We start from the raw sequence: 15,366 nt of genomic DNA on the forward strand, positions 1-15,366 counted from the left end.
GAAGTAAGGAGAGAACATTTATCACTACAACATCAACCTACTGGGATAGGTGTGGGGCCATGGACAGCACCAGGGCAAAGTGCTTCCATGAGAGAGGGATGGAAAGAAAAAGCACTGCCCCTAGCACACTGGGGGCTGGAGGAGGGCAAGTTAGTTGAGGCTCAACCCAGGAAAGACACAGACAATGTTGGTAACTTGGAGGAAACAAATGGAAGAACCATCCAAGGTTGTGCCATGACCCCCACACAGAGAGCATATTCTCCATATTTGCCCTTAAGGCATTTATTGGAGTCTGGGCTGTTTTGGGCCACAGGCACTACCTGGGCACCAAGTTGCTTTCTTTGAACGATGCTCAAGAAGAAGGATGCAAGCTAGCCATCCTCATCCTTTGTCGCCTTTGTCGCCTTGAGATTCCATTGCTGTGATGTGCTCTGTATGGGGCCTGAAAGCACGCAGGAGCTCTGATTTTGGGTGCTTCAATTTTTGAGTGTCCAGTTTGAGACATTCAGAATCATGGACACTTGAAAATTCAGCCCCAGAAAGCTTGGCAGTTGGACACTTCAGCAGTGCCTCTCACCCCATGTGATACAGCAGCAGCTACAGTCAGTGCTGCCAATTAGGAAGGGTTGAGGGTGAACGCTTCCTCCTCTTCCACTTGCTCAGAGTTCCATAGGCTGCAAAACTGAGGGGATGGGGGAGGTGTGGTCTGACTGCTTTTAAGCGGTGGTCCCATACTAAATCAGTACTATTGCAGTGCCACTGAAATTTGCCCCTGTTTCCCCTCTTGTATAGATGAAGGGACAGCCAAGACAAATGGTGTTGCAACCTGGGGCACAGGGAGTCTGTTCCTATACAACAGATTGCAAGGGAGTCCCCTGAGAACTTGACTCCCAGTAGCACTGGCTCACACACTGTGTGGGTAAGAGAGAATGGAAATCCCTGGGCTGAGGGAGACCTGGGTCCTGTGTGGAGGAGGTATGCGTGGGGACTGGAATGAGGTCCCTGCCTGGGAGGATGGGACCAGAACTTGCTTCCCAAAGAAATACTTGAATTGGAACCACCTATTATAGTCAGCAGAGGTGCTTATGCTGCCATGTACTTGGCTTAAAGGAGAGGGAATTGTTGGCTGTGGTCCTCTGCACAGGGTTCTAGTCCTTGGATATAGTTCCCTGTTCCGTCTGCCTCGGCCTATATTTGCTAACCTGGCCATGCTGCAAGGCCCACCATTCTTCATAGAGGTTTGGGGAAGAGGCAGGCTGAAGAGATGGGATATGGTGAATTTGACGAAGGTCATAGTTAGCAAGGAGGCCAGTTTTATTGATATTCATAAAAGCAGCTGTGCTATAGGGTGTACTATAGGGGTGTGAGATGTGTAAGCAGTATTGTTAGTTTTAATTAGTGTGAAGCAGATGGCCCAATGGGCCTGGATTTCACATGGCTGTCCAATTTGATCCTCAAAACCCCTCTCTTGGTTCAGGCCCTGCTCCAGGTTTTCTGCCGCCCCAAGTGGGAAAAAAAAAAGCTGCAGCAGCGCGACCAAGCAGCTCCACTCTTTGGTGGCAGGTCCTTTGCTCCAAGAGGGACTGAGGGACATGCCGCCGAATTGCCGCTGAAGACCCAGACAGGCCACCCCAACAGCGGCCAGAGGGCCGCCCCTTGGTATTGGCTTCCCCAAGCACCTGCTTCTTTAGCTGGTCCCTGGAGCCTGCCTTGCTTGGTTGACAGAACATTTCCCACATTTGGTGGCGCCTGCCCACTCGCAGCTGTACGAGTGTTACACACAGTGCATACCATTGGCAGGGGGTTGGGCAGAAGGCAGAAAGGCAGCAGCTTCACTGATGCCACTGCTCTTCTACAGCCAAGGGACAATACTTTTACTAGATCTGAATCAGGTATTTCAGACAGATGTAGGACATAAGTAGGTGACATCATAATTTAAGATTCTTCTAATGTATCCCTACAATCTTGGTTACAAAATGAGTTCTCTAATGGATCCTGGTGAGGTCTAGTGCTCAGGACAAAATCAGAGATGTTAGAAAGCATGTTTCCAAAGGCATGCAGTGCCAAATCAGCAATGCCTGAATCGAGCCAGCTTCCAAAGAACTGGCTCTGCCATCTTTAGGGAGTTTGCCAAAATGCTGAGGATCTTTACAAGGTATCCAGATACCACAATGATGGGCTGGTATAAGAACCAAAACAGCATGCAAAGTCTGTTGTGCCCTGGCTCAGCTATACTGCTCCAAAACGCCTCCCAGCCCACACTCTCAAACCCAGGAATGTCTCCAGGGGACAAGCACCACTCTGTGCCTCAGTTTCCTCATCTGTAAAATGGGAATAAAGCTATTGACCTCCTTTGTAGTGCACTTTGATGAAAAGTGCTATATAGGAGTTAGGCATTATTATTATTAAAGCATTTCAGGGGCTCATACACTTGCCACGGTACTTAATGCAACCAAGTGGCTCTGGTTGCTCAGCATCACAACAAGTCACCAGGTGCTTGAGAAGTGACTCAGCTCTGGCTTAGAGGGCTGACCCCACTCCTGTGGGCCATATTGTATGTGGGAGCATGATTAGGCTGGGTCTCTCTGGGGCAGTCAGAGTTCTTAATGGCGCCTTAATCGCGCATTTTTGGACTTCAAATATTTGGGTTCCTTTCAAATTAAACTGAATTTTGAATTTTCTGGCTTTTGAATGGTTGTTTTTGGATAGCTCCAAGGTCCCTGTGAGGTTTTCAATGCTCAGATCTCTCATATATATTTTCAGCTGTAAGGTAATTTCTTGTGCATAGGAGTTGCAAACAATTCTGTATGTGACAATTTGTACATGCTATAATTCCATTTCTATCCGAACACGGGTAATTCTGCATGAAAATAGGGGTTCCATGGTAACCCACCTCAGCCTGCCCTGTTGTTATTCTATGTGTAAGGCTCGGTGTATGAGAGTTGTTTCATGTGTCTGTATGCATGGCTTGGAGTAACAAGGCTTTGCAGCCAGATCTGTGTAATATTGAGTGGATGCATGATGGGGCTAAGTACCAGCTGGCTGATTCTATTTTCTTACCTGCTGGTACATTTAGAAACTGGTTCACTTCTTTAGGCTCAGCTTTGATCACAGGTGCTGGAGTCATTTCTACTGGAGCCTGTGAAAGAGCAAGAGCACACAGCTGTCTCTGAGTGTCTTTTTCACTTCCCTTCCCCACCTTTCACAAACAGCCCTCGCAGAGTGTATTGATTGCAGCTACTGCTTCACCAACTCTCTTCTCTGCCACATTCCACCCCGTGCCCTGCAGTCCGCCCCACCAGCCTGCTCGCTGCACTAACAGCAGGTACACTGACAACCAACAGCACACAATCACGTCAAAAATCTCTATCTTTGCCTGAAACATCGAATACAAACAAGTGTATTTGCTGAGGGAGGGGAAGCCACACACAGCCGTGCTGCCATTGCAGATGATCAGGCAACATCTCTGAATGAAGACATTTACCTCCTTGGCCATTAGCCCAGCTCAAGACCCAGAAAGCACTACTTAAACTGCCCTCCCAATTCAAGAGGGATGCCTCTGTTAGATCTGCCTTAATCAGAGCTGGGAGAATGTATACAGGCTTTGAGAAATGGAGTAAAACCCCTCCAGTGCTCTTAGGACTTTCGCCAGGGCCACTGAACAGCTGTTTCTGATCAAACGGATTAAGAGTTAACATGAACAGCACGTTGTTCCCAGCTGGACTGAACTGCCTCTCTGCTCCCAACCTCCCTTCCCCCATTCCATTACAGGCAAGAGAGATTTTTACACTAAACAGATACATTACAAACTCCCCCAGACAGTAAACACAGCTGAGGGGGGGCCCTTGCTACAATTGTCAGGCACACAAAACCGATCTGCATTTGAGGGCACGGCAAGTTCAAGCTGTGTAAATAATGGAGGAAGTTTATGTGCATTTTTGGCGTAAATAGTTGATTTGTTTAATAGAATTGTCTGAAAGGGAAGATGCCCAACATGAGTGAAAAAAGGAAGAGAACCCAGGAAAGAATCTACTGTTCCTGATGGGCCACAAGCTAGAAGACAGTTCAGCACCATGCAGGATTGGAGAAACTTCCCTTCTCACAAGATCCCGCACCGGAACCAGGGCCAAACAGAGCCTTCAGTCACCCCCATGTCACCAAAGGTGTTCTTCAGAGAAACAGACATCTTGAGAACTTGGGTGTGGGCGAGAGCTTTGGTTCCTCAGTTCTTGGAAATATTCATAACAATCATTAACACTTACTGCGTGGCATCCACTTGCCCTCACAAACAGGAACAACTGGAACCTCAGAGAAGGGTTGTTATCCTCATTGTTCAGCTTGGGAAAGTGAGAGGTTTGATGATGTGCCCAAGGCCACATGACACATGTCAGTGGCAGGGCTGGGAGAGGGACTCAGGAGTATGAGGCTCATATTTGGCCCATTAGTTAATTCTGTCTTCCCTAAAATTATCTCATTGGGGAACCACCTTTGAACACTCACCAGCAGAATGGGCTCCCCGCTTGATAAAAACAACCCAAGGGCTAAAGAAATATCAGCAGATTGGAAAGAAAGAGCCTTCCATCAAGCAGAAATGCTAGTAAACAACTAGATGGCTCTGGAGCTGGTAAATTGCACACCAAGTGCCTCAAGGACATTGGTTTGAATCTAACCCACACCGTTAATAATTTCAAGTCTTCTATGTTGTAGAGGGGTAAATCTTTCAGTGTCTACACAGGAGGAGTAAGTGCCCCTTGGTCCTTTTGCTCTTTTAATTAAAACTGGGGGGTGAGTTTAACACTGAGCCTGAGTCTGTTCTAATTGTCATTTCAAGTGAGAAATTACTAGCAATACGGGAATAGTTGGGCATCAGCTTTGTTTCACCTTCAGCCTCCTGTCCAGGAGGAGCCTATAACTCCAGTCAAGGGGCCACAGAGCCAAGCCAGTGTCAGAGTTTGTTGTTGGAAGTCCAGTTACCAGACACACATTCTGAGTAAAATGGGCTCACCTCCTCAGGTGCCGGCAGTCTCTGCAGTGGGTTCAGGTTCAGGGCTGGCACTAAGCTGGCTGCAAGCTGGGATTCAGGAAGTTCTGGAGCCAGGTTCTGTTCCTGCTTCACCATAATGGAGCATAGCTTGTGCCCAAGGGACCACACTCCGCTCTCCAGATCTGAAACAAGCACAGCATGAGAATCAAACTCCCCCAAGCTTCTTGGGACACCAGCAATAACAGGACAAGGCAAGAGACATCAGAAGCCTTTACTCTATCGTCAAAGGGTCCCATTCCAAGGTGAGTAGGGGATATAGGTGTCTCTCTTCTGCATTAAGATCTCTGATAGGCACTGGTGCTGCACAAGTGTGTGTACACCATCAATATTTAAGGGGTTAGTTAATCCCTCTGTTCATGGACACTACTGGTGCTGACATTCATTCTCCAGGTGTGGAGGAATGCATGGATGCTGCTCCACGGTCCCAGGCAGAAGCAGGCTGCAGTCTCCACCATGAGGAGTATTAGTGTGGAAGAGAGGGAAAGCCCTCTGAGGAACACTTAATGGGCCTGAGTGCCTCTCTCTGTGTGTGTGCTAGGGGTGTGAATATTTAGGGGGACAAGAGATCACAGGAGTTGGAGCTCAGACAAAAAGAGATAATGGTTAAGTCAGAGAAGGTGAAGTCACTTGGCCTCTTTTCTGGAGTTTTGGTCCCATCCTTCCTGCTCCTTAGACACCTCAGCTTGCCAAGAAGCTAATCTGCACCTGGTTCAGGTCATACATCTTCCTCCCTAATGCACTTCCCTTCTTCATTTATCTCAGCACCAGAAACTCTTTGGCCCTGCCACACCATGGCTGTTAACACAGCATATCGCCAGTTGGTGTGCTGGTTAGTTCTAACCATGTCCTGCTTAGCTCTAACCAGGAGGACAGATTCTCTGCCACTACCCTGGTCCCTAGACATTGCTCTGGCAGCAGCTAGGGACTGTAAAGGGGTCACAAAAGCCCAGAAGAGAGTTCCTCTGGTGTAGGAACTGCACAGGGCCCGTGTATGCAGCCATAAACTGCTTGTCTGTGCAGCTCCCAGTGTAGGGGACATGCCAGGGGTAGGGAATGAGTGGCCGTCCTGCGCTGCAGAGTAGCCTATAGGCAGCCATAAGAAGGGTACCATAAGTCAGAACAGCCACTTATGTTGGGGCCCCATCAGCCCTGAATGCACTCAGAATCCAGATTCTTAAAGCCACCTTTGCCCAAACTGCTTCAGGGCTATGCTTCTGGGAGGCACAGCACAGAATTTAGCCCCTGGTTTGTGCCCACACAGAATGTAGTTAAAATTCTGGCTGTATAAATCATGTGCCACCCTTGGCAGTGGCCTATGCTGGCTGTCTTCCTGTAACTAATCTGGCACACTTATTTTGCTGTGTGGACAGGACTCCCCTAACTGCGCCTGTGTAACTGGTTGGGCTTGTCCTCCTTCCTTCTCTGTGCAGTAGTATGTCCCCAAGTATATTTCCCCATCCATGCCCTGAGGGTGCTGCTCTGTAGGTATATCCCCCATGCCTATTCCCTGCTGAGGCACTATGGGATAGCTACCTAGATTTTCCCAGAACACACCAATGCAAACATGATTAGGCACCCTAGTAGGTGTGAATGCATAACACAATAGTGATGGCAGCAAAGCTGCTGTGTGGACACAAGCTGAACTGTTACATGTTAAGGAAGCCAAGCCATAACCAGTTACAGAACTCACAGTTGTAGCTCTAATGTGGATATGCCCTGTATTCTGGACAGAGGGGGCGAGAATGGGTTACAAGGCCACAGGTAACTGCACCCAGCAAACTTGGATGAACTTTCCCCTCCATCCAGCTGTTCTGCTACAATGGAAAGCTTTATATGTCCCTTTCTGTAAGAGGAATGATGCTCCCTCTGCCTGTGAGTGCTGTGGCTGCTGGATTTGTTACTAATCAGAGAAGAGGGCAAGTAAGGGGCTCTTCCTGTCTAGAATAAACTAGGTGAGAGGGCAGCCCCCCGCTATGTCACTCCAAATAGGCCAACCAGTGAACACCCAAACAAGCACATGCTGTCCCTCCTTCTCCTGTCCCCACGCCAAAACCCTCTGTCTGCCCCACTCTGAAGAATTACAAGAGCTATTGGGTTACAAAGATGAACCAGCCAACAGGGTGTCATTCAGGACTAGATGAGTAGGCATTTTCCATGGCTGCATCTGCATTCCACAGCCTCGGTGGTCCCAAAGTTACAGATGATCTAGAAACACTGAAGATGCGTCCGGATCCTGCTGTGTGAGTGGTGCCAGGAGATTATGCCTCAGTACACTTCTCTAGATACATTGTTTATGGTCAGATATTTGGAATGTGTGTGCAGTAAAAAATACAGACCCATCACACACAGATATGAGAAATTTATTGCTCCTCTGAAACGAGGAAGGGAGTGAAGAGGAATGAGGGGAGAAGGGGAATATATTTAAATGTAGTGTCTTCATTTCTCTTTCCTCTCTGTGCTATAGAACCACAGCCTGATTGTTGGCATGGAATTGGACTTCACAGATCAACAGCTCATCCACTTGCATGTAATCAGACCTACACCTTCTACTCTAGAGAACTGTAGCCTGCTCTTGGGCCTGAAATCATGACTGCACTCCCTGGTCTGCAGAACTGTAATCTGGTACCTGGAACCAGATATTCCATATTTGTACCCATAACCCATTAGGCAAGTGGATTCCATTGAAAAGCAAACTCATGATACTGATGAGCAACCTGAACCTCGCAACCTAACTGAATTAGTGGGTGTCTAGCCTGGGATGGGCAGGATTCTGAAGTTTTTGAGGACAGCAGGGAAGTATGGAGAAGCCAATGTGTAAAAAGCCAGAGCCGGCTCCAAAACTAGAGACAGCCTAGGTTCCCTTGAGAATGCTGCAGGCTGAAAGGACATACTTAAGCCTCACAGATGTTAAAGGAAAACCATTAGTGGCATTGCTTTTTAAGGGCAGCACTAATAGGTACAATGCAGAGATAGATCTGGATTTGGGTCCAAATATAAATACACATTAAAATGAAGGTTTAACCCACACAATTTCAGCAAAGGGCTATTGCTCCCAATTCACAGATGGACTAAAATATGTATCATTCAAATACGAGCCAGATATAACCCTGGACATGTGACTGTGTGTGTGCACATGTATGCCTGCCACAATGATATTTTGTACTCATTCACTGCACAGATGTGAACTGCACCTTCTGACTAGTAATGTAAGGCTGGCAGAGCACTTCAGTCCTATTGGTTTAAGTGGGGTTTAACTGATGCATAGCCTGCACAAGAGCAATTGTCACCCTCAGCGTCCCAAATATGGCTAGGGTTTCTATAGACATAAGAAAGCCCCAAAGAGCTTGCAGTCTAAGCAGAGACATGACAATATATGGAAAGAGGATACAGGGGAAGAGGTGACGAGTATAACAGATACAAGCTCCTGAGTTAGCTTACTATAACTGCACGTCTTTGTTTTGTGTTTCACTGCTCCATTCTGTTTGCTTCTCACCCTATCATTATAATCTTTATTCTCATTTATTTATTTTCAATGTGTGCGATTGGCAAGACCACGTGTGTTAAGGTGTGTGTCCTCGCCTGCGTGGTTTTTGCTAATTGCCCAAGAATACTTGCTTCTGTTGAGCCCCCTGCAGGGATGTGTTAGTGTTAAAGTCAGGGAGAGGAAACCCTTCTGAATGTTTGAAGGTTAAGGAGAAGCTGTCGGGCCTGATGTTAGGCCTCTTGCTTGGTGACCCTCTGATGCACTGTCTGAGTTATGGGTACTGACCCTAAAGATGTTGACGGTGTAATTTGCAAAGAAGAGGCAGCAGATGGCAGTTTCTCTCCTTTCTTGGTGTTTGTTATCACAGAGCAGGGATAGTTCCTGGCTATGATGGGGAAACCTCTATCCCAGACCTTGCTCTTGCTAAAAGGAAGGGCTTTCTTCTCATGTATATACTGAATCAGTGACACAGTTTTTTCAGGCAGCCTGGTGTCCATCAGCTGCCAGGACACCCACACAGTCCCGCAAATTATAGGACTCTCTGTTGGGATTGCTCTAAAAATATCCAGCCATCATGAATTATCCTGAAATGAATTGTTTTAAAAATAGGGTTTGAAATAACTGTTCCTCTCTCTCTTCCTCTAAGTGAGATCCACTCACAAGGAAGCCACTTAGTTTTCCACATGAGCCAACTGGCTGCAGGCAGAGACTTGTGCTCCCTATATCAAGGCCAAACCTCACTGGTAAGCTCCAGGAAGGGACTTGAGTCCAGTGCATCCACTCTCAACTTACCAAGGTCCTATGGAACTGCTGCCTGTAGTTTGCCAGGAGCACAGAGCACGCAGAGACACAAACCATAATCATCAGCACGAATAACGCACAGCAATAAAAATGAATAACTATACTGTGAGCATAGCAAATTTAAGAAAAAACGTGGACCACATTCATAAAACAGACAAATTTATCCATTGACTAACTGTACTAAGTCAAAGCAGTTAGGCAGTGCCCCAGTGCTGAGGAGCCTGAATTGTGTCAAGCAGGCCCCACCTCTGCTCAAAGACATCAGCTCTTCTAGGACATGCAGTACATCTTTTGGAGAGACGGCAATCTGCATATGGGTTTCTTGTGCTCACCATTGGCATTATCTTCAGTCTTGATAGGCATGAGGGGGCTCTGGGGAGCAGAATCTCCACTGAGCGAGTAGCTGTGCTCTGCCTGGATGCCAGGAGTAGGAGGGTCCAAGTCCATGTCCAGTAAAGGGTTCTTTTCAGCCAACATTGGATCATCAAAGAAACTGCTGAAGAGTTCATTGGAGAAATCCTCCATGTTCTCAGAGAAATGATCCAGATTCTCGGAGAAATGCTGAGAAGGAACCAAGTGAAAGAGAATATTATTGTTAACTCCAGTAGGAGCTAGGGAGCCTTCCACTGAACTGTGATCAAAACTTCAGCAACCACACCATTTGGATGAAAAATAACAATCTCCATCCTTTATTCTGATCCGTGATGATAGCTAGATAAAATCAGCTTTCTATTTATAAGGTAGGGTTCAAATGCTCAATGATATATCTGCCTTTTTATCTATCTATCCTGTACATACCCAACTAGCTATCTCTCTGTCTCCCTTATATACCCACCTACCTGTCTATGTAGGGTTTATACCATATACTATTTAGTAGAAGAAAGAGCGCCAGGAAAACTTGCGTGGTAAAAAAATTGAAGTATACCAAAATGTGTTCTTCTGAGGCTGTGCTTAGTGACATAAATGTTCCCATGTGTTCTCCAAGCAGCAGTGGGCACCCTGGTACCAAAGATAACAAAACCCCACCATTAATTTCTATCAGTGAGAAAACACTAGTGTAATCAAAATAACAGGAAGGCCCCATGTTGTATTTAATTTCCCTTAGGATTTCACAGCCCCTCTGTGGACCCCATGAGAATGTCCTAAGGCCAGTTAATGCCTGTGAAATTCTGCTTCCTGATGAAATTTAAACACCACAGATGGCTGCTTGTTAACAGCAAACAATCATTCCACTGACAGCCAATAAATCTGATCCCATGCAGAACCTGTTTCCCCTGAGAAATGCGCTCCTATTGAGAAATCAGATCACTAAGTTTTCTATTTGATACAACAAAACATTGGTGAGGCAATGAGAAAAATGATGGCTACCCATAGCCAACTGAAAATGGATCCCATTTATCAGCAGAGTGATGCTTTGGGGTCAGAGAGAAGAAAGAGAAACATAGATTACATAGGTGGTCTTACAAGATCTGGATAGAGCTGACCCAAAGTCAAAGAAGAGTAGGCAGGCCAGGAGTGGCTAAAGAGGGGAGATTAAGGGGTGGGGTGGGGGGGCACTACAAGCAAAATACTGAAATATTGAGAGCAATGTCGTGTGTGTGTGTGTGTATGTGTGTGAGAGAGAGCGAGACAGAGGCATATATTACAGCCCTCGGAGTACCAGTGGAAGGAGACCATGTGCCAGGAGGAGCTTGAGAGGGTACAGATGTGTGTATTCCCTTCATTCTCTAAAAGCAGAGCTGAGGGAGGAGTTGGCCAGAGGACCCCGGATACCACACTCCACTAGTTCCTGTTCCAACAGGAAGGTGTGTTTGATTTACTTTAGCACAATATCTTTCTGCAAACAGAGCTCTGGCACTGAGAGGGTTGGAGAGAGGAGATGGCTGCAACTGGGCAGCCCCCCTGCCTTGCCAGGGGGAAGATGGAGAGAGCAAAGAGGATGGGGGGGGGGGAGTTTGCAGTTGGTCGCACCCTCCCACGCCCCTGCCTTCGATTTGAAAATCAGACAACAAAGGAGCACTAAGAAAGCATTTCTTCCTTCCAGCTCTGGAGTCTGCAACTCCTGCTTTCCTCCTGGCACTAGCTTTTCTGTGCCTTTCTTTCCCTCACCCTCACTCCTGTCCTCCCAGTCACCCCAGGGGCAGGCTGACATGGAGCCATCCAAACCTCCCTTGGGATTACAGACAGTATGTCGAGGACTGAGAAGGAGGTACTTTCATTCTAAGCCCTGGTTTTCAGCCACTCACAGGACATTTGGGCACAGTAAATCTTCCAAGCTTGTTCTCTGGTAGAGGCAAATTTGGTTCAGTAGCTTAGTAAAACCCACTTGGTCATTTTCAAGTATGCATTTTTGTGCTTGGATGAGTAACAGAAAACAACTCAAAGCTGCCCTGGGCATAACCCTTTGTGAGGAGAAGGCCACTGAGTCAGAGGAAGACACCTGGTTTACCCAAGTTATCTAATTAGCATTGGGAAAGTAGCATCTCTGCCTCTTCCTGTGTGTTTGGAGGCCGCACTGCTCAGAACATTGGCTCTAAAGAGCACACATTCATACAGATGCTGCTGCACCTCCCCTGTGTCTTTTCTTTTTTAAACGAAACAAGCAAACTCGGTGTAAGAAAGGATGATAGTGTAACTATAAGGGTGGGAATGTAAGTAGAAAAGTGAAAGAATCCAGAGTTCCAACATACCAGGCTCCCTCCAAGGTGAGCAAATATACGAAAGAAAAAATACACAGTCAAACCTATGTATGTGCTGAGGGCTGGAGGAAAAGCTGCTGTGGGAATCATCAATGACTTTTCTGTGAGTTTCAAATCTCCTCCATAACTTTGTATTAACAAAAGAGATGAGGGTGGGGAGAGAATTAGGGAGAAGTTACACTGAATCATGCAGTAATTTCACATAAAATCCTCATATCTGCATCCCAACTCCAGTTAGAACAAGGATCCCAGATCACACTGTGATCTCCCAAGTAGAGGATAAATAGAGGAAGTGTGATGGCATGACATTGATTTAAAACAAAAGGGTCATCTCACCACTGGAGGAGTGTTATTTACAGGTTATAAATGAGGGAAGGGGAGATTTTTTTCTTAATTTCATAGCTGTTTGGCTCAAACACCAACATTTTTCAAAACAGCCATTGATTTAGGGCACTTTTTCTTTTGGGCACCCAAAAATTAAAGGGACTCAAAATGAGTGGCCACTTTTGAAAATGTGGCTACAGATGTTAAAGCTGTCATTACAGAGATGAAAGATGGCTGCTTCAAGGTACCACTTTTCCTCCAGGGATGTTAGCTAATTTGTACAGTGAGGAGAGAACTGGAGGTGGGAGAGATAAAGGGGTCCATATCCACTCTGCAGATCCAAAAGGCAATTACATCAGGGGGTGCAAACCTGGCATTGGCCACTGTCGGAAGATAGGCTACTGGGCTAGATGGAGCTTTGGTCTGACCCACTATGGCCATTCTTATGATTCTGATCCTTCAGCAGGTGTAAATAATATTCTAACTGCCTGTTCACTAGTGCTGCTCCCTTTCATCTCTCACCAGACACTCATTTACCAGCTCAGGACTAATCTAGAGTGTCTCTGTGTGAGGGTAGCAGATCAGGGCTTTGGAGCAGAGCTGGAGTGTGGAGCAGTTCCAGAGGAGTGGAGCTGCAGGTTTTTGCCTGGAGCTGGAGCAGAGCCGGAGCACAGCTCCAAAGCCCTGGTAGCAGAAATAAGAGAATGCTGTGTTCAAGGTAGGCCAGTCTCTGAGATTGGGGATAATTATTATTATCAAAGATGGCACCAGGGATCAGACTCCTGTAAATGGAAAGTGCATACAGAACAATCAGATTTGTAGACTGTTATTTTTACCCAGAAAAGCTGGCAGGGGCTCAGAGGCAAGAAATGGGTGGGATGGGGGCAGGGAGGGAAAGGAAGGAGAGATAAAGGGGAGGCAGAGCCAATGCGAGAGAATGACTGTGAATGGCTTGCCAACTACAAAAGCAGTTTCTCCTCCCTTGGTGTTCACACCTCAACTGCTAGAAAAGGGCCTCATCCTCCCTGATTGAACTAACCTCGTTATCTCTAGCCTGATTCTTGCTTGCATATATATACCTGCCCCTGGAAATTTCCACTACATGCATCCAACGAAGTGGGTATTCACCCACGAAAGCTCATGCTCCAATACGTCTGTTAGTCTATAAGATGCCACAGGACTCTTTGCTGCTTTTAGCAAAGTGGGTGATAACACCACTTTATAATTGGACATATCTATGTTGGAGATGACTGGGCAGTGAGCTGCCCAATCACAGAAGTGTTGTTATGTCCCTCATGATGGGCTTTGGTCTCCCATGCTGCCAACACATAAAATTAACTTGGAGATAAATTTCTGAGCAGTAAATTTATCCATGGTTATCTGGCAAAATAATAAAATAGAGTCTGTGTGTCCAGATCCTTTGGTGATGAGCATCCTGAACCCTGTGGTACTGGGTAGTCTAGAGCCTTTGGTGATGGACGCCTCTGAAACACATCTAATAAATATATATACAACTAACACAAGATGCTTAAACTCTATCCCCCTGAGGCGTCCATTGGCATCTGGCCAAGAGCCAGAGAGCTGCATCTAATTTGCGTAGAAGGCTTCAGATTTACAACTACCCTCATCTTTAATTTGGAGAAGCCCTAGGGAAACTACAGAAGCCGATATACAATGGGATCACTTGGGTCAGAAAGGAGCATTGCATATTGGGGTCTGTAGTCTCTGCAGACCACACCTCCATATTAAAGAGGAGGACCTCTGTGGACCACATTGTAGAAGTCCCTGGACTAGACTTTGTATAGATTTTACTTAATGCTCTGGCAGTAAGGAGATCAACAGAGCAAAGGCCAGAAACCCACAATTAAGAGTGAGGCCTAAGGAAGGAATTCACAAAGGCTTGAATATGAATGAAGATGGGGATAATAAGGAGATGCACAGAACAGGCTCAGAGTCCCACAGCATCTTCCTAGTCTACAATCTCCTTCTGGAAGCATCTTCTTCCTGCTAGGTGAGACCTGCCAAGTCTCCCATGGGATTCAGCTGTGATATGATGAAGGATTCTGCAGTGAGCTTCACATAGCTAGAATCTCCCTCATGATTTTTTGAAATCAAGTTCTTATAAATGGTCTCAGTTTAAGCCAGCTAGGAAACGTGATCTTCATCATCCTAGTCCAAAAGGAGGGACATGAAATTGACTTGGAGAAAACTTCTTCCAGATAGGATCCAAAGCTAACAGCTCACTCTCCGTTCATATCATTCTCTCCTGCTATCTCCCCCTCTCTTTCATGCTCTCCTTCTTTCTCATTCCCTTTAACCATGCTCTGCAGCCAAGAAATATCACGAGATATATTTCCAAAGCAGTACTGCCAATGAGCGGTCAGGAAGGGGGCAGCCAAGGGACAGCAGCCCCATGGTGATGATGTGCAGGATTTCCTGATCCAAACCATGGTCTCTGGCGCCCCTCCCCCTCAACACTGTTCCACGGAGATGGGATATGCATGTATGCATGTGTGTGCTGGAGCCATGGAGCAGCCTATCTCCAAACACAGTTATCCCAAAAGCATCTCTGAGATCACAGGAAAATCTGCTCAAGTTAAGACAACTCATCAGCAAAGAGAGAGTGTGAGTCTTTGAGACACTGGTTCCAGCACCCTCCCAAGCCTGGTGACTGACACATGCATTGAATAGTCCAAACATGTTTCCACCATATGTTTTCACCCAGACCTCACACTCAGAGTTGCTTGAATGGCAAGCTCAATGTGTTTATGCCTCTCATTTAAAGAGCCCCTTTCTGGTATACAAGAGTTACCTCGGGACCTAGCATAAGACATCCAAATGTGAGCTCTCCATTTTCCCCACCTCAACAGTCATCCGAGCTTGGACTCTCATCTCTCTCCTCCACTAGCCCCACTATTGTGGGCTCTCCCCTTCCCATCTTTTATTGAGCTGCTTTGGGACAATTTCCCTTCAGATTCAGTTCAGTTCTCACAGCTTTGTCACTGCTGCTATGA

General features: G+C 46.5%; 1 protein-coding gene across 1 annotated transcript in view; it reads right to left on the minus strand.

Annotated features, from left to right (window-relative positions):
• CREB3L1 (cAMP responsive element binding protein 3 like 1) overlaps nucleotides 1-15,366 on the minus strand; it is a 64,671-nt gene that overhangs the window by 16,611 nt on the left and 32,694 nt on the right. The window contains exons 2-4 of the mRNA XM_030559942.1: nucleotides 9,662-9,890; nucleotides 5,006-5,166; nucleotides 3,061-3,139 (exon numbers count right to left, since the gene is read on the minus strand). Coding sequence (XP_030415802.1) covers nucleotides 3,061-3,139; nucleotides 5,006-5,166; nucleotides 9,662-9,890 — 469 coding nt within the window. The remainder of the gene's footprint in view (nucleotides 1-3,060; nucleotides 3,140-5,005; nucleotides 5,167-9,661; nucleotides 9,891-15,366) is intronic.

The sequence above is a fragment of the Gopherus evgoodei genome, chromosome 4 (assembly GCF_007399415.2).
Source record: "Gopherus evgoodei ecotype Sinaloan lineage chromosome 4, rGopEvg1_v1.p, whole genome shotgun sequence".
In the NCBI taxonomy this organism is placed as follows: domain Eukaryota; kingdom Metazoa; phylum Chordata; order Testudines; family Testudinidae; genus Gopherus; species Gopherus evgoodei.